This window comes from Aulonocara sp. 'chitande type north' Nkhata Bay, linkage group LG11, assembly GCF_057382095.1.
Source record: "Aulonocara sp. 'chitande type north' Nkhata Bay isolate Kocher_YH1m ecotype deep benthic linkage group LG11, A_spYH_male_GT1.1, whole genome shotgun sequence".
Classification (NCBI taxonomy): Eukaryota; Metazoa; Chordata; class Actinopteri; order Cichliformes; family Cichlidae; genus Aulonocara; species Aulonocara sp. 'chitande type north' Nkhata Bay.
Window position 1 is genome coordinate 36,705,015 of NC_141354.1, and position 27,673 is coordinate 36,732,687.

Genomic DNA, 27,673 nt, shown 5'->3' on the forward strand with positions numbered 1-27,673 from the left:
TTATAAGTTTCCACTAGTGCCATCCTGGTGTTCTCGATGGGAGAGATTCTGCTCACTGTGCAGATATGAAAGGCTCATTATCAGCTTACAACAAAAAGAAGCTCACCAGTATTTTCAATTATGTTTAATGTGACAGCTGACATAATTGAAAATACTGCAGAATTATTATAACTATATTCCATTTCTGCTAATAGAATCCTAAATCTTACACACTGTCTTCTTTTAAAATGATCCAAGTGCCAGTCAGTCTACATCCATTAAGCCCATATTATCAAATTAAAAATGAAAATTAATTCACCCCACAATTGAGTTTCCAGGTAGAAGCTTTGAAGCTCCCTCACATTGGACAGGAAGTTTCAGCTCTGAGGAGTCTGCTTGTCCCAGCCACTGAAAAGCATCAGTATAGCACGATGCTGGCTCACAGAGTTTTGCACGTTCGCTCATGCTTGTGCAGATTTTGTCTGGGAGATTTGGCTTCATCCATCATCGGAAAATGTCATAGATTGCTGCTACCCAGGACACTCAGAAGAGATCTCAAGAGTTTCACTTCATGGTAAAATGAATGAAGTTTTATTTTTTTATAAATTCACAAATGTGCCAGGAGGATTTCCAGGACTTATACATCGGGGAAACCAAACAACCTCTGGCGAAGCGGATGGCACAACACAGAAGAGCCACCTCGTCAGGCCAGGACTCTGCAGTCTATTTACGCCAGTGATGAGGATGTACACATCCTGGACAGGGAGGAACGCTGGTTTGAGCGTGGAGTCAAGGAGGCCATTTATGTGAAAAGGGAAAGACCATCTCTGAATCGAGGAGGGGCCTAAGGGTACATCTTTCGCCATCTTACAGTGCTGTGATTGCAGCCATTCCCCAACTCTCTGTGAATGATACTCATGGCCATTGATCAGTGGTCATTGATCAGTGGTCATTGATCAGTGGTCATTGATCAGTGGGTTTTGGTCAGTGGTTGTTGATCAATGGTCATGAGAATTTGCATAATTAAGATTAAGGAACTGACCTCCCAGCCCATTGTTCCTTCATTGGGCTGGTTTCAGTCATTATGCAAATGTACTGTTTATAAGATTGGGGACACCTGCAGTCAGCTGAGACTGAAGAAGTCACTTGGATGAGTGACGAAACGTTTCCCCCACAAAACGCTACGTCCAGATGAACAGAATCAACTTTTGGAGATTTACTTTCCTGGATGATTGAGAATGCATCAAGAAATTCACAAATACTTATGATTTCAGAGTGCATGGATCATTGCAGAATAGTTTGGCCAAATGAAACCAAAAACAAGCGAGGCCTCTGAAGCAATTATTGGCAAAGCAAGGTACATTAATTTATATAGCTCGATTCAAACACAACAATAATTTAAAGTGATTTACAAGAAGAATTAAAACAACTTATTTTCTTTTTAGAAAAGAAAATATATAGATTGAGAATAAGTAGAAAAAAAAGATCCATCCATTCTCTTTTTCTCCTTTGCAGTTAAACAACAAACAACAAACTGATCTGGATGATTTTACTTCAGAAATATTTTAAAGATTGCTAAAAGATTTAAAAAACTTGACTGTGGTATGGGTGATGAAATTATGCTAATTCAAAAGGATTAGGACATAGTTTTATCCCCAAAATAAACCAAATAGTGCTGAAAATGTTGATAACCTGTGAGTTTTGGATTGAGTTATTTCCTTAACTATGAATTAAAAAAAAAAAACAGTCTGTCAGATAAATCTCTAGGTTAAAGAAAAACTGCTAATAGTAACTGTTAGTGTAGTTAGTCAAATGACCAGTAGTCGGTGCTATCACCGTCAAGTCAATATTTATTGACCGCCACTTGTAAGCGAAGAAGATAATGATGCCCCTGCTGCTTCTGTTGTTCAGCTAGCGGTAATAGACACGGCATCAGTGACATTAAGAATGTAACACTATCATTTTATATTTTTAATCACTAAAAAAAAGCTTTAATTGGTGTGTTAATTGTTGTTTTTTGGAGGGCGCATGCGCGCGGCTTATCGCTTCAGTGAGCCAGCGCATCCTCACATTTAACGCTAGCATCTCCCTCTAGCACAGCCTGTCAGTACAAGTCAGTTAAAGGAAACATGGATTTGGTCAAAAACAGAACTTTGCACCCACATCTCCGCGACGACGAGGCTCTGGTGGTGGAAAACGCCATCCGGCTGGCCATAGACTCTGTGATAAACGTTTTGTACGGCGTAAACAGCTCCAAGAATTACGAGTATGAGCGGATGGTGGCCGACAGGGACAAAGAGATCCAGCGCCTGGAGTGCAGACTGACAGAGATGGAGCACGAACTGCAGGTGCTGCGCCGGCAGGGATGCACTTGCGGGCTGTTCAAGAACGAGCACAGCCTCAGCAGGTCCCGGAGCTCCGGTGACCGGCAGAAGGGAGATCAGAGCGACTTTGATCCGGGATGCGTTGACACCGAGCTGACAGCGGAGCAGCAGGACTGTGAGACGAGTTTATCGTGTAAGTAAACACGAGCGTCACTTCTGGCTTTGCAGGTTTAGGCTGGTGACAAATTACAGCCTGTCAGCTGTTGCCTTGAGTCATCCCTTTGTTAGACCCACTACAGGCCACTAGTTCACAAGAAGATGAGAGTAATGTCTTTGACAATTCATAATTGCCTGTAAAGTCCTCGGGATCATTGACCCCGAAACGCTTCCAATCCCGACTGTCTGATTGGGATTTGAACCGAGAGAGGTTTTGTTGGAATTGCTCCATGAAGGAAAGTAGATGAGAATATTAAAATGAAGAAAAAGAAAACTGATCTTCCCAAAGGCCAATGGCCATGTCCTTTTACCCCTGCACTTCATTTGTCAGGGCAGGCTAGAAAAGAGCAGCTAGTGCATGCTGTGCAGATAAATCAATTTAAAAAATGTATCTACTCGACTCATTGCCACCCACCACCTTATTACAGAACATTTCTATAATTTCCTCTAAGATTTTGTCTGCTGTTGGGGACAGGAGTCTGTGACCTCTATGTCAAGCACCGGTTATGCAATCTATATGAGACTTGCTGTAATGTCAAGGGGCCATCCTGGGCTTTCTATTCATGCCATATTCATGGGGGTTAGATTTGCAGTCCATACTTGGGGTGGATGTAATTCTGGAGGTAGAGCAGGCAGTGTTACTGCTGTTAAGAGAGGGGGTGGAGGAAGGCTAGACATTATAGCAGGAAGGAAAAAGCTCAGAGGAAGATGTATGAGCTTCTGACCCCCTCTCCATTATATGGAAAATTGTTTAATGTAGGGCTCTGAAGTTTTTAGGCCCATATGATAACTAGAAGGGGAAACTAGAACCTTTCCAGTGGAATTCATACACACCCAGTCCCACACACACAAGCTAGTTTGAGTTCTTCCTTTTTGCTGTTGATTTATATAATTAATACATAGAATAGAATTCAACTTTATTTATATACTAAAAGTGCACTAAATCCTATGTCTCCTGTCTTTATCAATTCACTTCCAGCCATACTGAAGTTGGGCAGATATTATTTTATTTATTTATTTTTAGCATGAAACCGAAAAACAGGGCAATGCTAGCCACGGCCACCAACCAGGTTTTAGAAGAAAAAAAACAGAGCCCACAGACCACAGGGAGGTGCTCATTTCTGAAGGTAGCATTAATACCATACTGAAAATGGGTTGAAATTGTTTTTAATATGACACCTGAAAAAACTACCAGCGGCCACAACTACCAAACAAGTGGTTATAAACTGAAACTAGGCAACCGGGTTTGAGAAAAGGAAAAAACAAAAAATCAGAGCACACAAACAAGTGGGAGGTGCTCATCAACAAGACTGCCATGGAAAGATGATTCCCTTCACAGGCTGGTGTCCTCTCTGACAATTTCAGAGCCCTAGCTTACACATTTTGCCCTTTTCAGGCTCCTCAAAGGCATGTCCTCCTCTCAGCTCTCATCTTCTCGCTCTCATGTCTGGTCCTCCTCCACCTCATCTCCTGAAGTATTATTCCACTTCACAGTTTTGAGTAAAACCATTTCTCACTGAGCCCTGAGATTTTTTAAAAATATATATAGAACATGAAAATCCATTGTAGTGAGTAATGATTTACGAATATCAGAAACTTGAGTGATTTTCTATAGAAGTCTTTTGGAGTATATCAGGGAAAAGGTGCCTGTTATTGTCATTTCAAGCTCTTGTTTTTAATGCTAAACTCTACTCACACTGAGTTGCATGTTTCATAATTTACATGAATCCATAGTTGTGTTATAAGCCCCCCAGTTCATCTTCTGTGTAAAAGAAGCTGTTGTAGCTCCTCCCTCTTTAAGGAGTACTGCCTTTTGATTGGTTGCATCTAGAAAACACAGTGTTTGAACGACTTGAGTACATGTGACTGTGGATATTATGGAAATATAACACACAAAATAAGCCTTTGTTTGTTTCCTTTCTTTACAGTGGGTTTTTTCACAAGACCCCCCTCACACGTTTCCTCCCACAGCCAGGAGTCAGCTCTTCCATCTTCCCCCAGCAGAATGGTCCTGGAGCACAGCTGCACCTCCCGCTCCTCCGAGGTTTCGGGTGTAACAGAGTCAGCCAGAAATATGCCGACATCTCCCAGCAGCCTCGTGGTCAAACAAGAGCCATGTGACGTCGACACGGTCTTAATCAAGTGGGAGATGAATGAACATCAGCAGAGCACGGGCAGTCCGTGTCAGGACAAAGAGAGTCTCAGTGTAAAAAGTAATGCACTCTGCATTTAATTTATTCACATTAATATTCTCAGCACTGGAAAAGCAAATCCTCTACTTCTCTTTGTTTTGCTGTTTGCACAAATGAGAAATATTATATAAATATAGGGCATTTTTTCCACCCGGTCCTGTCACATGGTGCCGTTGGGGGAAAATGACTCGTCTGTTTTAACAATGCTAAACTCGTCAGTATCACTGTTTTCTAACTGACCCATCAAACACTGAAGATCTAACATGGAAGTCTGGTTTTGGAATCTAGCAACAGAGAAGCTTGAAAATAAATACAGCCAAAGGAAAAAACACTGTAATTAAATACAGTCATAGTAAATATAATATCAACATTGGAGTGGTACGACTAAAAATATGTTCATCTCTAATGATCCATGTAGAAAAAATGGAGACCGGAGAAGGAAGGACGTTCAGGGAGAAACCACAGGCAGACCCGGGCGGAGCTGCAATGACTGAGGCAGAGCACATGAGGTGAGTTATATCAGAGAAACTAATGAGCTGATAATCCAGCGACGCCTCAGAGGGGATGCTAATACAGAAACATAATAATTATTTACTCGGGGACTTGATGATTTGTTGTATTTTTCTCTATAGTGTTGAAACCAAAGTGCTTGTTTTTGTCTAACTAGCAGTCAAAATGCAAAAGATTCAGTTGAATAAAAGAAAGAAAAGCAGCAGATTATTGATTCATCGTCACTGTGGGAGTGCAGACTGAAGTTCTCTACAACAGCAGCGTGCAGCCATCACCTTTAAACTCATCTGTTACTGAAAGTAACGCTGCCAAGGCTGTAAAGGTGGTTGTGAGAGTTGGGCACCTGTGATGCAATTGATTATAATTTAGTATCCTCTCATTTTGTTGAACTTATGAACTCATTATTATTATTATTCCACGTTTCTTATATCTGTTTCAAATGAACATCTCTGTAAGGATTTACTGGAGACAACCTTTTACTTCTTTATTAGGCTTTTATTGCGATACTTCCAGGAACGTGTTATGCAACCTCTGACCAACTTTATTTGAAGAGATATGGTGCATTAGATCATCTGTGGACCCTCTGACGACAACTTAAATGTTATTCTACCACAACAGAGAACAAATGAGTAAGAGAGCGAGAACTGGGGGAATATAGGGCAACCTCAGCAGTGCAGGAACTTAACACATACAGTGTGTTTCCTGTCTCAAAACGGGACTTAGTGGGATGATTACGCATGTAAGCACAGTTTCTCTGCGGGCTATGAGTCTGTGTTACCCTACTTAACCGAAGTCCGTGCCTCGTATCTTTTTTCTTTTTTTGGCTTTCAATTTTAAAAAATGTTTAAAGGTAATTCCTTGAGACACTGATACAGGACTACAGCTTGGAGGCTAACCAAGTAAACACAGAGCACAAGAATTCCCAGGGTGTTTTTCAGTTGATTAATTTATAATATCTATTAGTTTAGAAGAGTCTAACAGAAATAATTTTGGTGTAAAATCTTTTACCTCCTCAGGAACAAGAAGAAGAGCGTGCCAATGTCGGACCTGCCAGAGGAAGCTCAGAGACTGAAGAGGGCAGCCTGGAGAGCAGCTTCCAGACGATATTATGCTCGAAAGATAGCTCGCCAGCAGGCAAACCCATCACGATCCAGCCCCTTCCCCCACATCGCAAACTCTCAGTATTCACAGCCCAGCTCTTTTGTGGATAAGAGGAGGAGGACACTGATATCGGAGCTACCCGAAGAGTCTCAGACGCTGCAAAGGGAAGCTTGGAGAGCCGCATCCAGGAGGTACTACGCTAGAAAAATCGCTCGGCACCAGACGGAGACGACACAGTACAGAAACCTGCTGGAGAACATAAACCCATCTGGAGACACGCAGGGACCCAACAGGGAAGGACCTCACATGAACACTGGAGGAATAATGTGCAGCTGATAGACAGCAGTTTTACATTTTAGATGTTTCTGTTCAGCAGATTGGAGGGTCCCTTTTACCGCGGTGTGAAGAATAATGAAATCTGACTGTTTGTGTTTTGGTGGCTTTGAATTAATGATGGGAATTGTCTCAGGTCTGAATAACATGAACCTGGTGTTTCAAATGAGTCAGCTGTGCATTTCCTCAGTTCATGACCTCTTGATGATGTGTTAGGCAGCAGGATTCATCAGAATCCTAGTACTAGCAACATCGAACCTTCACATATCACACATTTCAAAAATATATCAAACAAAGAAATATTGGAAGAAATTGTCTTGATGTTCTTTAAAAATTATAAATTAATCCGGCTCCTGTCATCCTTCTGCATCCAGGAATTTTTGGTGGAGTCATGCAGTCTCAGACTGTTATTGAAGTTAACCTTCATGAGATCAACTCTACATTCTGATCTGTCTCCCTTCATGTCAGCAATATTTGCATGTACGAAACTCTTACTGGAAAAGAGCCTGAATAAATGTATCATGACTGAGGCAATATGCATAAATCCATGGCACTAACTAACATGGCAGAACAGCGCCCCTGGAGTGTAACATCTGTAACTACAGTGTGAGTGCATCAATTGTGGCTACAATTTTAGCTCAACATCTTTGATTTCAGTGTCGGGTAAAGAATTATTAGTTCAGACAATGCTGGTAAACTTTAAAGTGTATTTTTGGACTTTGTCAAATATTAAAAACACGATTACAAAAACTGTCCCTCCCCTTTTCCCGTTGAAATGAACTCTCAGCAGTTTCTGGGTTACACTTCAGTATTTGAAGCAGGCAAACAGGGTGAACACAGAAATGTTACATTTCTCATTTTGCAGTAAATGTGTACAATAAAACAAAGTGACAACGTTTCCATTTGTTTGTATTTATTTATTCTAGAATATTAAACACATCCGCAAACAATATCTGTCTGGAGTCCCAAAGTTTACAGCACACAGAGCTGCAGTAAAGCAGCTTGTTTAATCTAGAACATAAGAATGGTGACACTGTGCATGAATATATTTCGGTGTTCTGTAGTCGAGCCTCTGCCCCGGGGCTTCAATATTGTGGCTTTCAACGTGTCAACAAGGCGCTCCTCCTGCCCCCCAGCTAACAAAAACCAAAACAAGGTCTTGCAACAGAGGTTTGTCACCGCGGAGCGTAAATATTACGCACAGCTGATCTTGCACAAATGCGGTTACTAGAGTATAGTATATGGCTGCGTGTATTCATCACACAGTCTGAAATGTGAGCCGATTGACAGCTGCGGTGGCAACTGTTCACTGAGGACAGGCGTGCGTCCGGCTGCAGTTCCGCCTGCAGCTGCGGTGCTGAATAAAGGCTGTACTGGCTCACAGACGCGCTACTGTACGACCAGCACGCCCTGAGCGTCGATGCGGACCGTTTTCCCAGCAGATAACTGAAAGCTTTGTCGTTTCTAGTGAACAGTCGGCTTTTATCTCTATTTTTCCCACTTCACAGCGCGGGGAGGACAGGGATTCTCTTGTGTTGCTGCTGCCTGAGGCTGGATGTCTCAGTGAGGGGATGCGGGGTCTCTAACCCACTCGCGGCTTGCTCAGGTCTGGACATGCTGGGAGGCAAACGCCCATCATAACTGTGGCTGTGTGCTGCTCTAAAAAGCGACGCAAGGAACGGTCGGGTTAAATGAGGAACAAGTCTGTGCTTTAACGCTGTGTCGTGCTGGTCGCTGGCAGCAGGATTTGCATGAGGTTTATTTCGGGGGAAACAGCTTCAACCGTCGGCGCAGCAGGCTGATCCTCACACCAAAGAATTCACCGGATTTGGCTGCACGTTTTTTGTGCCTAAGGTTTCCATTTATTCTTATTTAAGGCCGCATGAAGGACCAAATCATAACTATACACGATTACTTTGGCGCACTGAATGGGAGCGCCTATAGCTCAGGCTTTTTGTCTGCTAGATAGCCCTTGTTGGTCAGACAGCTCATCTAAATTTAAAAACATGTTCTACGGTGCTGTTAGTAATAACAAATGTATTTTTCAATAAATTATGTATTTAAATAAGTTAGATTAAAAAAATATTGTCGACAGTGCCATTGCGCATTTTGGACCATCTTTCTAAATGCCCTTCACTTTTTTAGTAGACTTTAAATTGGACATTTTTAAAATGCAACTTTTAATTTGTATGTACATTTGGCAAATGTTGGTTATATTTAGGATTATATTTACCTTTTACGCTGGATACAATTTTCTTTTATACTCCTGTTGCCTCTTGAGAGCTCCCTGAGCATTTGGATACACCTGTGCACTTTTGGAGATGTCCATTTGGATTCGCGGCTCACTTTTGGTTTTGTTGGATTTTATTCACGTGAAAATAGTTTTCTTCGGATTCTTTTGATCTAGTCCATAAGAAAAGGGTCCGTTTTACCAATTAATCCCACCAATGGAGTCTGTGTAGCCTCTCAGAGATGCTCCATGACTTGGCAAACGCACGAAAAGCAGCAGCAAGTTCCTAAGAGTTCAGTTGCGCACTCACGGACAATCCCTCTTCAGTATTAACTGTATGACTACTGAATGGACCAAAATAAGTTGAAACCATAGGGGTAGAACAGTATATTTCTGAGGAGGGGGCTTTACCTTTTAATGCCATTTTTTAAATTATTTTTTAATGGGATATTGGAGGTCATGTTTATTTAGGGCCCAAATGGCCATTTTTAGATTTGGGGGACTTTCTGGGCTTTTTAGAAATGATTTTGTCAAATTTGTTCACCCCTACATGAGCTACAGACATGGAAGTGTCCTTTTTGCAGGGATTGCTGGGAAGAAGAAGGAGGCTGTCGAGGTTGGGACTTTGGAGAGGAAGGTATAGTTAGAGCCATTGTCTGAAAGGTAAGCAATCCTCTGTTCTGATGTGGCCAATGGTGCCTAATGTTGGCTGGAAGGCAAGTAGAGCCTCTATAGTTATTATTTAGACAGAGAAATTTAGGTTTTAAGATGTATTTAGGTGTTTTTACTGTATAATAGATCAGGGAGGGTCAGGGCATTATGGTGTGCAGTAACAAGGAAATATGGAGGGACTGCTAGGGGGAGCCAGAGCTGGGGCAAGAAGGCAGTGTGCCGGGCCTGTGCTGTTAGGAGAGGATGTTATTCTTGTAGAACTACTTACAAACACGGACGAGAACTCCGGATGGCCCTTCATTGTTGTATGTTTCTTATCACAGTAGTTGTTTGGCTGTGTTGGCCATCAAGGGAGCACTTCCCCAGAGGAAAGCCCCACACAGGCTGAGCTCTGTGAAGGGAAAGTATCCTGTCATTTAACACGAATAAGTAGCACAAAAATAATCAGAATAAGCATTGAAAATGTAAGTGGCGTACATTAGGAATAATATTATTGGAGTTTATTGTGTAAATTTGTGCTAGCCTAGCATTGGTGACGTTATAGAAAACATTCAAGATGGCCTCTCCTCTGCTTGGAAACAGGTGAGAGCCGTTTGACATTTCCTGATTACGTCACAGAGCTGCTTTGGTTACAAGGTGTCGCCAAATGTTTCTTTAAAAGTAAAAATAAATAAATAAATACAATTATTATAATTGTTCCTTTGCTGGTTTCTGCTCAGACGCACATTAATGCAGAAGCTGAGTCACAACTACTGAATCACAGCTTTCTGTCAGCTCCTGAGAAGTGTGCAGCCTGCTGGCTGTAAGGGCCACGCTGCCACTCAGCACTGATTGGTTAACCCTTTCAGAAGGCTTTAACCTCAGGAGCTTTAGCTTCTCCACTTTGTTCACATTTAATTAGGAGTTTTATTAATTGTCCTAAACTTATATACTTAAATATGATTGAGTTTCTTCTTCAAATTACTACGAATATCTTAGAATGATGGAGACCACTTGCTAAGAAAAGGTCAAAGGTCAATATAAGATTAATTTCATTAACACAAAGGGTTAATTTAATGCCGCTAATAGAAGCACAGCAGTCGTGCTCTTTAATTGGTGCACAATTGACTGAGTTTGTTATTAATACAGCTCAGATTATACAAATGACTTCACATCAGAAACTGATCAGGAGGGCTAGCTCTGTGGTCGGCATGAAGCTGGACACTCTGGTGACAGTGGCAGAGAAAAGGACACTAAAAAAGCTGCTGGACATTATGAACAATGCTGGGCATCCTCTGCACACGGCCATTAACAATCAGAAGAGTCTGTTCAGTGACAGGTTGCTTCTCCCCAAGACAAGAACTAACAGACTTAAAAACTCCTTTGTCCCACACGCCATCAGACTGTTTAACTCCTCTCTGGAGGGGAGAGGGAGGAGAAAGGAGGACAAAGGAGGGGGGAACAACTAAGCTGTAGTGCCTCTTCACCTCACTGTACAATACCTTGTGCAATACTTTTGTAAATAGTCAACAGTGCAATAGACTCAGTACTTGAAATGTGCAATTCACTTGTATTTTTATTTTTTATTCCTATTTATTCTATTTATCCCCTTTGTATATTTTATTTATATTTGTTTCTGTGTGTGTGTGTGTATATATATATATATATATATATATATATATATATATATATATATATATATATATATATATATATATATATATATATATATATATATATATATATATATATATATATATATATAACAATTCTGTAACTGTAACTTCGGTCGTTGCTGTGCTTTTTTTGGAAATCGAATTTCCCAGAGGAACCCACCCGAGGGATTAATAAAGTTCTATCTTATCTATTTTGCTGTAGTATTAAATAATCAAAGCTTTAAAACTGCAGTTAACCCTTTCATTACCTTCATTGCTTCGCGTAGCTTGTTGTATTATGTTGTGAAATGGGGCATCTTCTCCTCCAGATCACCTTCTGTGAAATTAAGGACACAGGTTGGAGACACAATACGACATCAGTGCAAATTTAGGAGGATTTAATTGCCATCAGATACCAAAAATGAAGCAGAATAGGCCTTTTATCAACGTCATGGTAGGAAAACAGAAAGTGGAGGGACATTTACTGACAGAAAAAATGTATTTCAGCCAAAAAATGAAAAAAACTAACCACTTAAAAATTGTAAATTCCTGAAAAAATGACATTTAAGAAAGTCTTATGAAGCTCTAAAATCATTCAACGTGATTTTCTAAGTGCAGGTTTCACAAGTACTTAGATTAATCAATCGTTTCCTGTTATTTTTGTTGATTACAAGCATTTAAACTGAACATTTAAAGTTATCCTAAAGCTAAAGGGTTAAAAGTGAGCGTCAGTGCTTTTAGTCCACAGTGGTGGTGCTGAAATCAGGATGGTTGCTATGGGTGGTGTTTTTATTGTGGGCATATTACCGCCCCCCCCTGGTGGTCACGGGGATTTACAAAGACCGTGCAGTGAGTGTGGGGCCTGTTTCCACTCGCTCAGGCTTCTGGTCACCACAGCGCCGCTGATGTGATTAGCTATATTAGTTTGAGACGCCACGGCACCCAACAGGTCTTTTCTGACAATTGCAGGAAAATGAGAGGGCTGAGAGTGCAGTCTTTGTAGAAAACACCCACATATAGTTCTGTTAATAACAACTGGACGTCATCAGCTCTTCACAGCAGTCAGTTTAAACTTTAAACTTCCACAATCTTCCTCTGAACTGAAGACTGAAAGCACTTCCAGAGAAGCTGCTGTTACACAATGAACGGGTTTGTCAGCTCAGTCGGCCGTGCCATGTTTGTTTTTGTTCCTGTACTGTGGCTGAAGAGCGTCTCTGTCCCGCCCTGAAGCTACTCCGGCTGTCTCGGTGCGCGTCCTGTTTGCTTCTGAGGAGCTATCTGCTCGGGCCATAGAAACACAGAGAGAGCAGCCTGGTGCTGAATGCAGCTGAAAGAGAGAGAAGCTGTTAACTCCTTCACTGCTGAAAACTGTAGCCAGCGAGGGACAAAAATCTGTTTACTTCCTGGTTCAGAATCAGTGACATGAGACGTCTTTGTTGGATCCAAGCGTGCTGTCTGAATCTGTCTCTCTGTCTTTTGTTTCAGGAATCATCTTCATCAGGACCAGCATCCATATTTTCATTGTTCCAGTGTGAACTTGAAGAAAGGAAATTTGATGTAAGCTTCAGCAGCACCTTTGTGTCACTGTCGACACACAGCAGTCCTCTGTGATGTTGGAAACTCTGTGAAACTGCCATGAAATGCTTATTTTCTGTGGCTGTCACAGCACAGCGAGCGGCAGCTGTAAATAAATGCTGCTGTTACATCTGCTTTTCTATCAAACAGCTGAGACGTTAGACTTCTGCTACACCCAATTTGCCTGGTGAATCACAGCCAGGGGACATTTATTATTATTATTATTATTATTATTATTATTATTATTATTATTATTATTATTATTATGAATGAAGGATCCACACTAGGCTTCTATGACATAAATTATATTTCACTGCATTCTTTTGCACTTTAGCATCACTTAAATGTGTTTATACAGCATTATATTTAATTAGTGTACTACAAATTGTTGACGGGTCAACCAGCATAATATCACCAACCATGATCGGGACATTTGGTCTTTGCCTCACTGAAACAATAAGCTTTTTTCTTTATTAATATATTCATTAAATTTTTACATGAATGCCATATATGGGAGCCTAAATATGTTTGTTTTATTAAAAGTAAAACTACTTAAAAAAATCCATCATAGTGGATATCAGTGAGAGCAGATATCCCTGCTCCACTCAGGTATGCAGCTTTGGTGATAACCACACAAGCACCACCCACTGGCTGTTGGTTTTGGTTGGGGACATAGCCGGTTAGACTGACTGTGAACTGAGGGAGCTACTCAAGATGAACACGAACCCTTTAGAACTGTGGATCATGCAAAGCTGCTCTGGTACAGGCTAAGGATAAGACTGAAGTTGGAAATGAGCAGAATAATGAAAACATAATTCCTTATGTTTGCCTTTTTTTGCATGTTCACCTTTTAGATCCATGGCTCTCTGACTCATAGCCAGAAACTTGTGCTAATAAAACAAGCACATTATGTCGATAACTTCCTCTCATGTCAGTCATATTGTAGTCAGTCTCATTATCAAGTGACACAAAGCCCACTGCAAACCAGGGTCACTGGCCCTGAGAGGTTTGAAATCCTCTTCTTTAGCTAACTCAACAAAATAGATGGTGTTTTCTTATCTTTGTTTAAGAAAAATATTGAATGTACCAACTACAGATCAGGGAAATCTAAAGCACAAGAGTATATTTATGTCACAGTAAATTCAAAGACTGTAATAATCCAACTCTGAGGTCAAACATGTAATCTAATCTCTAACTGTCACAGATCACGTCCCACTTCTTGACTCTGACCTCAGCACCTGCACCTCAGCCATGATGGATGAGGAGATCATCGAGGAGAAGGCCAAGCTGAAGCAGGGTCTGGTCAAAGTGCTTCAGTGTGTGGCCACCATCTCTTCAGCTGCTGCTGTAGTTAACCCCATCTTTGGTGTTGCCGGTTCCCTGATCCGGGTGGTGCTGCACCACATCGATGATGAAGACATTCGTACTCTGAAGCGCGAGTTTGCGTCAGTCAACCGAGGGCTGGACCAGCTCTCCCAGCTGAACCGCAGCACGCTTGTGCAGATCAAGAAGGAAACGCTGGACGGCCAGTACAATCAGGTTGAAGAGAACCTGAAGCACCAGTTCAGAAAGTTCATGGAGATGGTGGAGGCGCGGCCGCAGCACCGCGAGCGCAAGAAAGACGACTTTGAGGAGAGTTACGCCAACGATCTGGGTGACCAGAACCTGCACACGCTGTACGACGGCGTGGTGGGGAAACGCAAGCTGTTTAGTAGACCCATCCTGGAGGTCTACTTGAAATACTCCCAAGGCGATCGCCAGACAATGGAGCGACTGTGCACGCGCCTCACCTACCTGTTCTGCATCGGGCTCATCGCCCTCATGGGGTACGCGGCCGTCATCGGAGACGACGAGGAGGGCCTGAGCGAGGAGTGGGCTGAGAAGATGGAGCACGTACAGGAGAAAATGCAGGAAGCTCTTAGCAGGTGCAAGTGAAGAACCGTGAAGAGTCGTCGTCTCTGCTTCATCAGTGCTTTTCTTCAGTTTTCGGACTCGCCGGTCCACATTCCTTCTTTCATTTTCTCTCCCAATGACAACGTCTCCCTTCACTGCTTTAAAAGCCTGGTGATTGCTGCACATGTGAGCTGTGTGTGAGACGTGAGCATGGCCCGTTTCCTGCTGCTTTGACATCGACTGGCTGATTCTTCAACTTAAAAAAAATGTTACTGCAGTGGTTTCAGCTCATGGCAAGAAAAGATATGTTAATCATCCATGGGTTCAGTATGCTGCGCTAAAGAAATTGCACACACATAATTATACAAAAAACATTAAAAAGTACTTTTTTTTTCGTTCCAGGGCATCAAATACTCCCGTTCTCAGTTGCTCACACAAGGTGTGCAGGACTTTGCCAGATAGAAGACTTTAGTTCATGTCCTTCATTGGACATTTTTGCTTGCTGATTAATTTGCACTTGGCTTAGTTTAAGCAGAGTCCCTGTGGTTATTTATCTGGGACCAGTCTAACCTGATTTAAAAAAAAAAACACAAAACACTTTTAAAAAGTTTAACAACTTGACGCCAAAATAAGAAAAAGCTTTAAAAAGCTTTCCCTCCATTGAAGTTGCACATATGTCTCTGAAATTTCTGTTCAGGATTCTTTGAGCACCACAATCTTAGTTTGGTATCAAATACAGCCCCCTACCCAGTGTGTTTAAATGTGACACTAAAGTGTCCTTTACAAGTATCTGCATGTGACGTGTTGACAGTGAGTGCGCCGCCTTGTTATAGCTTTAACCAGTGCTCGTTCACATCTGCTCTGTCTCTGGGAGAGTCTGGTGGCTTTACGGGAAAATGAACAGAAGCATTTGAAACCTTTGGAATGAGAGCTGACTGTCAATGCATCAGCTCCATATTTAAACGTAATCTATTGCAGAGCTTCCCACAGCTTTACATGCAGTCTATTCCAGCCAAATGCAGTTTGTGAAAATATATTACACTACAAGAAAATCAGTGTGACGGCAGGAGAAACCAGCCTTCAGATGAAAGAGTTCAACTAGAACTAGAGACAAGCATCTCAAAGCCTCATATCTATGTATCTAATAACCGACTACTGTGATATAATCCTTTATTGAATATAATCAATCGTGTCATCTTAAGCAAATTATCAAAATCTGTGCCACAAATGTGTTTTACTTGTTCTTACGTTAAATTTATTTTACACTAAAGTGATGCTGCTGTGCTGAGTTCTTTATTTTCTTTCCTAAGTGCAGAAAATATTTGAAACATTAAGACACTACAGATTTTTCATGCAGCACTACAGCTGCCAATAACGAGCACTTCACTGGAGCAAGAAGCACTGAATATGTCATTATTTACCATTTATGAGGTCAAATTAAGCAATGGCTGCAGTTCAGTTTCCCCAACCTGTAATACACACCTGTGGTATTTGAGTTTCTAACAGAGCTCTCGTTCTGTGCAGCTGTGCCACTCTTTTCTATTTAATGTGCACTACAGCTTTTTAGCGATGCAGGAAATGCACCAAGTATGTAAGGAGATATCAGAGGGTTTCTTTGGTGGGAGGTTTTTAACATCTGTTGAGCCGTCATTTTCTTTAAGGCCATCCTGAGCAACTATGTATCATTTTTAGCGTTTTGTGTCCTTTCCTGTCTGAACAACAGTGCCTGAATGTCCCGGTTTTTTTTGTATTTTTTATTAAGGGGTTTGTTTTAATGCAGTCTTCATGTTTTGAACAATTTCTCTTATTTTTCTAGAAAACTGGTGATGCTAAGAGTATCAGATGGTTGGTGGGTTTACTGCATTAGAACACAACGTCAGTTGTCACCGTGTTTGTTGGAAAAGTTATCCAGTAACACCTCAGTTAAAATTATTTTTTTAGTATATATATATATATAGCCATACTTTTCTCCTACTTTTTAAACACACAGACTCTGTTACAGACTGGTTTATGGTTCTGTTGCAGTGTGCCGCCATCTTGTTACAACACTATATGCTACGTAAATATAGTTAAAATTCTGTTGATATTTTGGGAGATCATATGGCCCTCTTTTTGGTATGCCCTGTATGTGAACATGTTGCCTTTTTAGTTCTGCAAATTTGATGCCTGATTGTATATGCACCATAAATAAACAATCAATAATACTGACTTGGCATATTGAATTATTTAACAGCATTAAGAATCGATCGGTGTGTTTGTGATTAAGAAAAAGTCTATTTTCTTATGTTAAAAAGCTCCTGCCACTATGAAAGTGTGCATGTATTCGCACATACAGGTGACCAGACTTCCCTTTATTTGTGGGACGCATCATGTTTTTGTTAAAGCTCATCTGTTATCCTACATTTTGATTTGATCTAACAGTCTCTTTTCTGAGTTAACACTGCTGTGAAAAAAGCAGGTATGACTGACACGATCAGGTTAATCTGTCGCCCTCTACAGCCAAAGGGAGAAGATTACAGGTCACCGCAGTGTCACAGGTTTTGCAGTTTACAGCAGAACATGATGGAAACTGTCAGTGCGCCCCAGGGCGGCTGTGGCTACACTGTAGCTTGCCATCACCAGTGTGTGAATGTGTGTGTGAATGGGTGGATGATTGTGTATAGTGTAAAGCGCTTTGGGCTCCTTAGGACCAAGTAAAGCGCTATACAAATACAGACCATTTCTGGACTAGAAACCTACTTATAACTGAATTAACCTATTTTCTGATATTCGTGGATGGAACAGCAGATTTGCTGTATAAGATGCTCCTCTTTGTGCTGATTATATTTACTTGGAAGGTTGGCAAAGTTAGTCTTTTTGAGTCTCTGTTAGATGTAAATGGCCTGTAAATGGCCTGTATTTATATAGCGCTTTACTAGTCCCTAAGGACCCCAAAGCGCTTTACATATCCAGTCATCCACCCATTTACACACACATTCACACACTGATGATGGCAGCTACATTGTAGCCACAGCCACCCTGGGGCGCACTGACAGAGGCGAGGCTGCCGGGCCCTCTGACCACCACCAGTAGGCAACGGGTGAAGTGTCTTGCCCAAGGACACAACGACCGAGACTGTCCAAGCCGGGGCTCGAACCGGCAACCTTCCGATTGCAAGGCAAACTCCCAACTCTTGAGCCACGATCGCCCACAAGATGTAGGAGGACTTAGCTGGCCTGCACAGAGCCCTGACCTTTTACCCAGTACTAGTCATCAGTACCGGATGTGATTTACTTTCTACAACAAGGTTCTGCAATCTGATGGAAAGCACTTCCAAAGTAGAAAAGGTTTGGAATTTATTTCAAGAATTTTTTTTCAGCAGATTTGGGACGATTTTAGTTATTTATTTATTTCTTTTACTTTTTTGTAGTCTAAAAATGCTGAACGAGCCAAAGAACTGGTTTAGATGTGTAATAAATGTGGCATTTAAAATGTATAAACTAAGAAAATGTGTTGTGGGAACACAAATGTAATAAATTGAATGCCATAAAAAGAATGTTTTTGGTCCCAAAAATTAGATTTTAGATATATTGTTAAAGATATACAAAGATGTAACTCATTGCTCAGTTACATTAAGGTGTGTAGTGCACAAAACTAAATAAAAAAGATCAAAACTGAAAATAAAACGCTCTTTAGTAATGTATCTGTGACATGAATTATTGTTTTGTTCCAGTTTCTTTTTTTTTTTTCATTTTAGTGAATATTTTACTCTTTAATAATGCTGACATTTTTTTTTAAATGTATTTAACATTTTTTGAGTTTTTGTTATTTTGTCCAAATACATAAAGTCAAAACCATCCATCAGTCATCATCATCTCCTTACACAACGTGTAAATTTCCCCGAAAACAAGTTATACCTCGTTTAATTTTAGCTATGAATAAGAACTTTGTTATTACGGTTCCTCTGTGCAGCAGGCGTAAGCTGAAGTGCAGTTTACTCATTTGTACGCAAGAGGGCGTTAGTACTTCACTTGTGTCATCATTACACCTGTTTTCTCGGCGCTCCTTCAGGGTCCACGGAGTCATATCTGTGTATCAAAGCTGTCAGCCTAATAAAAGCTGTTTCCATTTTTCGAGGCCAAATAACTCTGCTGGAAAACCCGAAATTAATTTACAAACTAGTGAAAAAAAATCGCTTCAGGTGAGGTAAGCAGGGCGCATCGCCGAGCTTAAGTCCCTCTGGTATGGCCCTCATGCATTATTATCCAGATGAACAGGTTTGACTCACAGCTCAGTGTTGGGGGATCAAAACAGGAAAATGCGCATTACGGGCATTTGCAGTGCGGATTACTGAGACACAAAGATTTTGAGGCGCTTACCTGCGCTGCAGATTAATGAGTGCTTGTGAACCACCGACGCACATCCTCCGTCATGTGATGGAGCTTTTTCTTCTCCCCTCTTCGTGATACGAGGTCCTTTCGAAGAATCTAAAGAAAATTTGTATTATTTGAAAACTGTAAGAGCTCTCCGTCACATAGCGAGTATGAATCCGTACATATGATGTTTTAGCCTCGGCGCTCAGGGCGCGTCGTGTGCGCACTGAAAAGGCGGGGGTGTGAGGTTTAATTTAATCTCAGCCTCATGAGAATGATGAAAAATGACAACATATGGTCTTTAGTTTATAAGAGATGTTTCACGGATGTATATAAATTTATGGCAAATCTGAACAGAAAATGATGACATAGTGATGCGCAGTAGTTCTAAAAATATACAGTGGGTAGTTGTCAGATTCCCTCCCTGATTATTTAAAATATCCTTTACCGTGATGACATTTTCACAGCAGTATCAAAGCTCTTAAAGGCTCTGAGCATTGGGGTTTCTAAACCTGCAGAAGGTCAAATAAATGCGTTAATGATCCGAAAACGCGGTTGAGGTGAAAAGGAAAATCAGTGCATCGTATTCAGACGCTAAAGAGACAAAAGACAACAGTTTTTCGATCGTCTTACCTCAACTTCTGGATCATTTTCACAGCGGCTGAGGCATAAAATGGTGAAATATCTGCGACAAGTGTGCACGAACGCTGCCCCAGAACAAGAAGAAGAAGAAGAAACGCCCACTAGAAAAGCAGTTTGATTAATTTCCATTCTGTTGAAGAAGTTAAACCTTCCAGTCATTGTGACCTGACTGAAAAGAAAATGGACCCACCACACATTTCACCCTGCGCAGTTTTGCGCTTTCCTCCTCCTCCTCTCTCTCTTTCCATCTATCTCTCCTTCTCGCGCGCTCTCTCCCCCTTTGCAGGCATTCAATGCGCATCTCCGCTCTCAGTCCGGTTTTGGACCCTTCTCAGCAGTGCATGAGAGAACCGTGGGAATTTTCTCAAACTTGAAGGGGGGTAACGTGTCTGCAGCTGTTGGAGCTTATCAGCCGCGAAGGAGCAGTAGAAGCATTTCATTCAGGTACAGAAAAAACACTGTTACTATAAGAATGTCATGAATGTTTATCTTCCTCCCTCATCAGAAGGGTTAACATGCTCCAAGGTGTGTCCGATCCTCTGAGGGGATTTGCGCGTAAAAAGATCCACGTTGCGCATTTCTTTTGAGCGCGCATGGCAGATAGAAATGGTTCAGTTCGGGCACATGGAATTCCCATCCTTAGAATATTTACTTAAACCTTGTTGTTCATAGTTGGTATCTTATTGTGCTCATGTTTGTCTTTATTAATACAACAAATTACGAGGCCTTTTAAAATGTAAACAAAATGAATGATGATTTGTTGCAGGTTGTCGGTGACGCAGATTCGAGTTCAGACACAAATATCGTCTGAACTGGGATTGCACAGTAATTTATACATGTCAGACTGAAAGATGAAAGCGGGTTTTTAAACATCTGCGAATCTAAAATGAGTCAGAGCCAAGGGCATCTTCTCATCCAGGCCCCCATTTTGTTCACATGACATCATCATCTACATCCTTTTGGATGCGTAAAATGAAATGTAATCCAAGGACATAATGGTGCCCATCAGAGCAGGATTAAGACGCAATGTGACCAAAAAACAAAAAAACAAACAAACACCAAATCATGCTCTAAAAATACTGAATTTCATCTTGAACTCAGATTTCTCTCCTCCACTTGTGAAAGAAAGAGTCTTTGACATAAGATTAAATAATAATAATAATAATTCAGTGACATATTGTTAAAATAACAAGCATTCAGCAATGTCATTTGACTTGTTTGTCAGAAAATGTGTATTTATAGCATATTTACAAAATAAATATAGAGAGTTGGCTTTAATATATTTAGAAAAAAGGTCCTTACCAGTATGAAGCAACACAGTATTAAACTGTAGAGCATTACTGCTCTTAAATTCAGTGTACACACTACAATTACTAATCAGGTAAAGTTAAAGCTTTTATTTGAAAGCAACACCAGTGTCCTTCATTTTCACACACATGCAGTTCAGTTGAGCTTTGTTCCTTCAGCATCTGTTGTCTTAATATTATATGCAGATACAGAAGCGACTTTCAAAGTAAGGACCAGGGACCCCCAGGGGTCTGCAACAAATTGCTAACAAATCTGGAAATTGATTTTCTATAAATAATATGCCAACAAAACAAACTTAATGTGTCAAATAGTGTGTTCCGACCAACACAAAGCTTCACTTTGCATTGGACCATTTTGCACTCCATAATTATTCTCATCTAACAGCCAGTGGGGGAACCATCGCCTTTAAAAGTACAGCCAACAGCTGGAACAGTAACATTTCCAGAAGTTAGAAATGTTCTATACTCTTCTGTAAGCTACCTCACTTTTCTGCTCTCTTTATAAAAAGGGAAGTTGGATCATATTTCTATTTTTAATTCTTGGTAAATCCAGGTTATGAAAAAATTGCAGCTGACACGAGGTCAAAACAGTCTGAAGAGAATTATTTGCTGAAGCGGGATTTTTTTCATCTAAGCAAGCCGTTCAACAACTTTTGGTCTGAACAGTTAAATTTATTTTTATTTATATAGTGCCATATCACAACATATGTAAACATGTGAGCAGAGTGCAAAATGTAGAATCCCACGCGTGCTTGGATTTTTCCATCCTTTCTCCCTTGGCCCTTTCTCTCTTCCAAAGGACTCATTGCACAACAAAAGGAACTTTTCATTCACAGTGTGGGAATTTTTCAGAAAACTAACAAAAAAACTGGAAAAGTATTTTCATGGTGCAGAGATTTATATTCAGACCATACTCCATCTAATCTTTGACTACTGCACTACCAGTTAAATAATCTGAGAGACACTTTACGGTTTCATGGTAAAGTCTGAGAAATGACCACTTTCTCCTCATCCTAATTAAGATCATAGATGGAAAGATATTATGAGATAATTTTTTGTATGATTATGATAACAGCATAAAGAATCACCGCTTAATTTCTAAGTTTCTATCTATGTTTGACATATTTTGCTTCTCTGTATCCCAGAACATGACTAATCCACTGGAGAAGGTTGTGGCCCAGAAGAAGGAGGCCATTGAGGCAGTGATGGATATGTTTCAGAGGGGGGCCGAGGTGCTGGCCAGTGCTGTGGGTGAGCTCTTTCCTCTTTGCGAGGCTGCTGCTCCTGTCCTGCGTCTGGCCTTAGATAATGTTCAGAGCAAAGAGGTCTTCTATGTCAAAGAACAGTTCCTGACAGTAAAGAACAAACTCGATGTGCTCTCGAGTCAGCTGGAAGACATAGACTGCGAGCTCAAGAAGGGAAGACTGGACTCCCAGTACTTCTCTGTTGAGGAGAACATTCGGAACCAGTTTAGGAAGTATATGGATATACTGGAAGCAAAAGAGCAGTTTAGGGAGGTGAAGAAGAGACTTTTTTTGGAGCACTTTGCCAAAACTAGAGGAGAGAAGAACCTGCTTGTGCTCTGTGATGCTCTCATGGGGACTAACTGCTTTGGAGAGCCCATTTTAGATGTGGTAGAAAGGTAAATTGTTCTATTTTGTCACATTTATGCTTCTGGATTTACAAATCCCCACTGCACATTTCTGTGGATGTCAGATGAAAGTATGATGAAACTGCTCTTCTGTGTTGTAGGTATGTGGCACGGAACCGCCGCCTTCTGGAAGATTTCTGTGTTCGGATGAAGGAGCTTCTCTGCTTGGGTCTGATTGCTCTTCTGGGTCACTGTGCCTTAACACAGGGCCAAGAAGAAGAGCAGGAAAAAATCCAAGAGTGGAGCAGCAAAATTGAAGAAGTTGAATCCAGGATGAAGTCAGCCATTGAGTCTTGCATTGCTGCTTTCCCAGAACAAGCAAAATTAGACACCGAACGCCTCCTGAAGGAAAACCACGAAGAGAATCTTCAGGATTCAACTCAGCAGCTTTTAGAGTTCTTGGTGAAAAAGTACGACTGGGTCAGCTGGTCAGTGCGGCTGATCAACCATTCAAGCAGCACCTATCGAAACTGGCGAGCAGGGGAGCATTTTCACCATGTGGCAGGGCAGAACTGGTTCGAAGTGCTCCAGGTGAACAACATCAACCTGGTGGTGTCCTACAGCACCAAACCGCAGCCTGTGCCCCACGACTGTATCAGGCAGGTGATGGAGGGTCAGGGGAAGAAGGGAAATGCCCCAGCTGTGGTGGAGGTGTTGGAGAAGCAGCTGTGCGGGTTTGTTGTTCATGCAGTCAGTCGTCACAAGGAGTCCGCGGCTGCGTGGAGCTTTCCGGAAGACTGTCATTACTGGGAGAGGCACAAGAATGTGGCTGTGTGTGTGCACTCAGAGTAAAGCTGCTAGATAATCCAGGTTTTAAGATTTTAAGGCAGAAAGGTTTATCCGAATGAAGACACTTAACATTTTTGTTGCTGAAGGAAAAATTGATGATACTCGGCATTGATCGTCAGATAATTTATATTAACACCAATCACACAAACGAAGCATTTTCAGGTATTAAGCCCAGACCTAATGCATTAGTCGTGTGGGGAGATTTACTCATATTCTTGCTGATTATTTCCAGTCGATCTACACATTAAAGAATACGTTTAAGGGGTGAATAGATAAAAAAATGAAGTTGAAAATATTACAAAGCACTTTTGTTGGCAAATAATTATGTTGCTTCTATGCAAACTGAAACGTGCCAGCGTCTCTGACTGAAACTACATTTAATACAACAATTCTTTTAGTTTCAGCTGTAGGGTTTGTTTGTAGTGACAGCGGACTGAATCAAACTGACACTGTTGCACTTATTTTTAACATTCATTTTGTGACTGGAAGGTTTAATAAATGTGAAAGATTTCAGAATGCAGCTTATGTTTTAAAATCTTCCTTTTTTAGTCTAGAGGTGTTTTTTTCTGAATGAGTTATGCCATAGTTTTACAGTAAAGCCCTTTTGAGAACAGAATTGATTTGACACTCCTACATTAGAGCTACACATGACTGGATCAGTGCTCTGCGTACGCCATCACCCAAACCGACACGTTAGAATCAATATTGGAAAACATCCGATCAATGCAGCTCGTTCAGAAAACTTGGTTTCACGTTTTAATGTTTTGTTAAAATAATATAACCACAAATGCACTTGCAGAGCTGCGCGAGCTCTTAGATACTCTCGGATATTTTCTACATAAACGTAGTTATAGCTCTTTAAAATCACTTGCATATTACAAACTGTATTGCTACATGTCTATCCATAATGCTAACAGTTTACTTCAAAAGCATTTTACCTCAGCTGCATGCAGTAATAACACCGTCTCCCTTGAGAAACGGCTTCTCTACCTACTTACAGCTTTCAGGAGATGGTTTTGCTGAGGCTGCATCTACAGCTCTCTGCTCCCTTTTTGTCCGTGCTCAGCAGGCTGGCCTACATAACCCTGACAGGGAGCGGGGAGGTTACTTTTTCAGGCGTGAAAAACAAGAGGCTTGGAGGTTGGAAACACGACAATGTGCCTTGTGTTCTAAACACAGTGAAAGCCCTCGATGTCGAACCAGACGCGCACTGCCGTCCAGTGCTCTGCCTAAAAATAATAACACGAGTTAACTGCTTCACATAGATCTTTATGTTTTATGCATCATTTCACCTATCTCAGTGCAATTTACTTCATCTGTTAGGTATTCTTCCTGACATTAAATATTCAGTTGTTTTGTCTGAAATTTAAAAATCAACCAAAGATTTTCCCAGGAAATTTTTATGAACTCAGTTTTTTTTTTTTAATCCACAGCATTTAGATAAAAACTATTGCTTGCTTAAACCGCATCTGCTTTGTTACTCATACCAAAACATCTTAACCCTCTCAAGGCAGACGTTGCCGATTTGTAACAGTTAAAAACTAACAACCTGATTGCCCCACACACATATTTTATGAGTGTATTTTACTCAGAAGTACCACTGCAGGACTTGGTTGTGCATTAGCAACAAAAAGTTTAATTTGAGCCTGAGAGGGTTAACAAAATTAGTGGATAATGAATGGCTAGCATGTCTTTTTATGCTTTATGATAATTAATGAGTCAAAACAAAAAGCAAATGGATGTGTAAACACGTGTAATCTAATATCTGTCTCCTTTTTCTTGTATAAATGTGATTTATGTAGCACTGTTAGTGCCTGTGCCCATTAAACCAAATCAGTGCACCCTCAGCAACACTGACTCTGGCTAATTTAATTGATATTTACACATAAGTCAGCATTTCCTGACTGCAGCTCTGCTTTGATAGTCCATGAATAACCTTTGGCTGAGCTAATATCCTGCAGACGAGCAGCAAAGTGCTTGACTTAGCAGGATGGTATCAGTCATAATGCTCAGAGTAGGTGCAGCACGGGTGGAGATGCCCTTCATGTCATATCTCAGTGGATCTGCAGGGTCTTTAGCTGCTCGGCTTGTGTGTCGTAAATCAAGCCTGTCAGAATCCATCAAGCGCTGTTCCTAAGACCCAGTGCAGTGCAGCAGGAAGTAGACTGTGTTCAAAGGAAAACAATTGATAATTCAGCTGATCAAATTTATGTATATAAAAAAACCTAATTAAAAAATTACGCATAGAAAAGCCTAATTAAAACTATTTCAGAGACTGTTAGGGTGCAGACTGTGGGGGAGGAAACATCAGACAAAATCAGAACTAAAATCAAATCAAAAATAAGTCAAGTTTCTCCCCTCAACAAAAAAATAAAATTAAAATTAAAAAAAGTAAAAGTAGAGACAGACGAGGACTCCAATGAGACCTATGTATGAGGATTCAATTCTGTGATGAGTGTTTTTCCCAACATCAAGGCTTCATGAAGTCAACATGAAGAAACGTATTCATTTATTAAGTTGAGTTGTATAGAAATTGATAATTAATTGATCATAGTGTGCAATGTGTGTTGCACTTCAGATTTACTATTTTTTTGGTTATTCTAATAACAACAGCCACATTCCTTATTTTGTTCATATGTCTAAGACCGGTAGATGAGGTCTAGGCTGGATGCTGTGATCATATTCCACTGGTGGAAATCCTGATTGGATGCAAGAGTAAAAGAGCTTGACCAGTCTTCTCCAAAGCTTTGAACATTTCTCAAATTAATTAGTAAACCAGCACTTTATTTGTCCTAAAACAAAAAAGTAATCTGACACATAATCTATCATTACATTTCTAATTGGCATTTTAGGAAAGAAGATTAAGAGGTTTTAATAAGCAGTTTATTAAAGTTGAACAGTTTCCCTCAGTTTCCCCCTGTTTGAACCCTGGATGCTACCCTAAAGAAAACCGTCTCGAGACTGTAGCTTCATATTTACCCTGCAGCAGTGGTATGTGTATTTCTGAACACTGGAAAGTGTAGCACTAGCATTCGGTCTTTAACCTCGTAGAACCTGGCCTCCACATATGGGGACATCACATTTTGGATTGTCTCGACCATAATACCAAATTTTTCTCTTTCAAATGAGCCATATTGCTGAAAGGGGCACAATTGTTGTTTCTCATTAAAGAGTTTTGCACATCTTTACTCAGTTGTGCCAAATAACAAAGAGAAATTAAAAATGCATGCCATTAAAGAGTTCAGGTCTTAGGGAGTTAAGCTAAGATGTTAAGCTTGGCAGTGGTATCGACTTAATTTTTCAACTTTAAGTAAAACAAACAAACAGAAAAAACAGGTTTTAGATTGGGATTGTTTCTTGTTGGGCACATCTTGTACCTGTCACTGGTCTAAGATCTGCAGTCGTCATTTAATATGGATGAGAACTCAACTATAAATAGCCTTAAACCACAAACGTCTTCACTCTAAATCAAAATGCTGGAGAACAAAAACAAAACAAAGGAAAACATATCACAGACTTCCCCGTGATGCTAAACACTCCACCTGCTACCTCGCTGGCACAAAGCCTTTTTTGTCATTACAAATCCCAGACAAGTGACTAACTGTTTTACCACCTTTGATCTGGCGCTGAAAAAACAGAAAATGTGGAGCAGATGGGCAGATGGGTGTGCCAGACAACAGTGCAGCCCTCAAACACTCACAGACACAGAACCAGTCTCTGTGTGCAGACCACTGAAACGACAACACACAATAAAACAAACAACAAGCTTGCTAACGTTACACCTGTGTCTGCTGACGGTTAGGGGGTTAGGGTTAGACCGGTTTGTCTGTTGTTATTGTGCTCAATTTAAATTTAAAATAATCCAGTCATGTTATATTCCCTTTTTTGTTGTTTTCCTCTATGGTGGCTGGATTTGGATGTTAAAATTAACATGACCACCAGCAGTATTTAACATTTCCTTGGTTTTCTCCCCTGTGGAGAAATGGAAAGCAGATGCAGCCGGCACTGTAAGGCAGTGGATTCATTAGTGGTTGTGTGGGCTTTGCCTGGGTAACAACTATTGATCCAAGAGGCTCTTCTCCTGCATAAAAGGCTCTTGCTGTGGTAAACAGTCAATCCTGGCTGTCATTATGTGGAAGACGGAAAGCATCTGTTTACTGACCAGCTGGCATCTTGCAGCAGTCCGACTTGTAGTATTTTGTGGTTGAAAGGAGGTTAACGCAAGATTTTAAGAATGAAAGAGTGAAACATGGCGGGGAAATGGTGGTACTAG

General features: G+C 40.8%; 3 protein-coding genes and 1 long non-coding RNA gene across 5 annotated transcripts; 3 read left to right on the forward strand and 1 right to left on the reverse strand.

Annotated features, from left to right (window-relative positions):
* The first annotated feature begins 1,859 nt into the window (after positions 1-1,859).
* LOC147319688 (uncharacterized) lies at positions 1,860-7,565 on the forward strand. The gene is made up of 4 exons (XM_086312410.1): positions 1,860-2,496; positions 4,448-4,732; positions 5,130-5,220; positions 6,238-7,565. Exons 1-4 carry the CDS (start codon positions 2,109-2,111, stop codon positions 6,656-6,658), a joined length of 1,185 nt encoding a protein of 394 aa, XP_086168536.1. The 5' UTR covers positions 1,860-2,108; the 3' UTR covers positions 6,659-7,565.
* Positions 7,561-20,201, reverse strand: LOC147319689 (uncharacterized). The gene is made up of 4 exons (XR_015131565.1): positions 19,645-20,201; positions 19,018-19,125; positions 11,461-11,528; positions 7,561-9,948 (listed from the first exon to the last, which is right to left on the reverse strand). It is a non-coding gene; the product is annotated as an uncharacterized LOC147319689 (long non-coding RNA).
* Positions 8,186-15,254, forward strand: rpz (rapunzel). Of its 2 annotated transcripts, XM_086312413.1 has the most exons (4): positions 8,186-8,509; positions 9,470-9,548; positions 12,677-12,748; positions 13,971-15,254. In XM_086312413.1, exon 4 carries the CDS (start codon positions 14,018-14,020, stop codon positions 14,699-14,701), a length of 684 nt encoding a protein of 227 aa, XP_086168539.1. In that variant the 5' UTR covers positions 8,186-8,509; positions 9,470-9,548; positions 12,677-12,748; positions 13,971-14,017; the 3' UTR covers positions 14,702-15,254. The 2 variants fall into 2 exon arrangements, with proteins under 2 accessions (XP_086168539.1, XP_086168540.1); XM_086312414.1 differs by lacking the exon at positions 8,186-8,509 and having other exon boundaries at positions 9,460-9,548.
* rpz6 (rapunzel 6) lies at positions 19,690-25,797 on the forward strand. The gene is made up of 3 exons (XM_086312411.1): positions 19,690-20,097; positions 22,106-22,602; positions 22,713-25,797. The coding sequence occupies exons 2-3, from the start codon at positions 22,109-22,111 to the stop codon at positions 23,401-23,403; spliced, it is 1,185 nt and encodes a 394-aa protein (XP_086168537.1). The 5' UTR covers positions 19,690-20,097; positions 22,106-22,108; the 3' UTR covers positions 23,404-25,797.
* The last annotated feature ends 1,876 nt before the right edge of the window (positions 25,798-27,673 follow it).

Excerpts from the sequence above, each read along its gene's own strand:
- rpz (XM_086312413.1), top strand. The coding sequence starts at position 14,018 with ATGATGGATGAGGAGATCATCGAGGAGAAGGCCAAGCTGAAGCAGGGT.
- rpz6 (XM_086312411.1), top strand. The coding sequence starts at position 22,109 with ATGACTAATCCACTGGAGAAGGTTGTGGCCCAGAAGAAGGAGGCCATT. Across the intron at positions 22,603-22,712 it reads ATTTTAGATGTGGTAGAAAG|GTATGTGGCACGGAACCGCC; the intron begins GTAAATTGTTCT and ends TCTGTGTTGTAG.
- LOC147319688 (XM_086312410.1), top strand. The coding sequence starts at position 2,109 with ATGGATTTGGTCAAAAACAGAACTTTGCACCCACATCTCCGCGACGAC. Across the intron at positions 4,733-5,129 it reads AGAGAGTCTCAGTGTAAAAA|AAAAAATGGAGACCGGAGAA; the intron begins GTAATGCACTCT and ends TGATCCATGTAG. Across the intron at positions 5,221-6,237 it reads ACTGAGGCAGAGCACATGAG|GAACAAGAAGAAGAGCGTGC; the intron begins GTGAGTTATATC and ends TTACCTCCTCAG.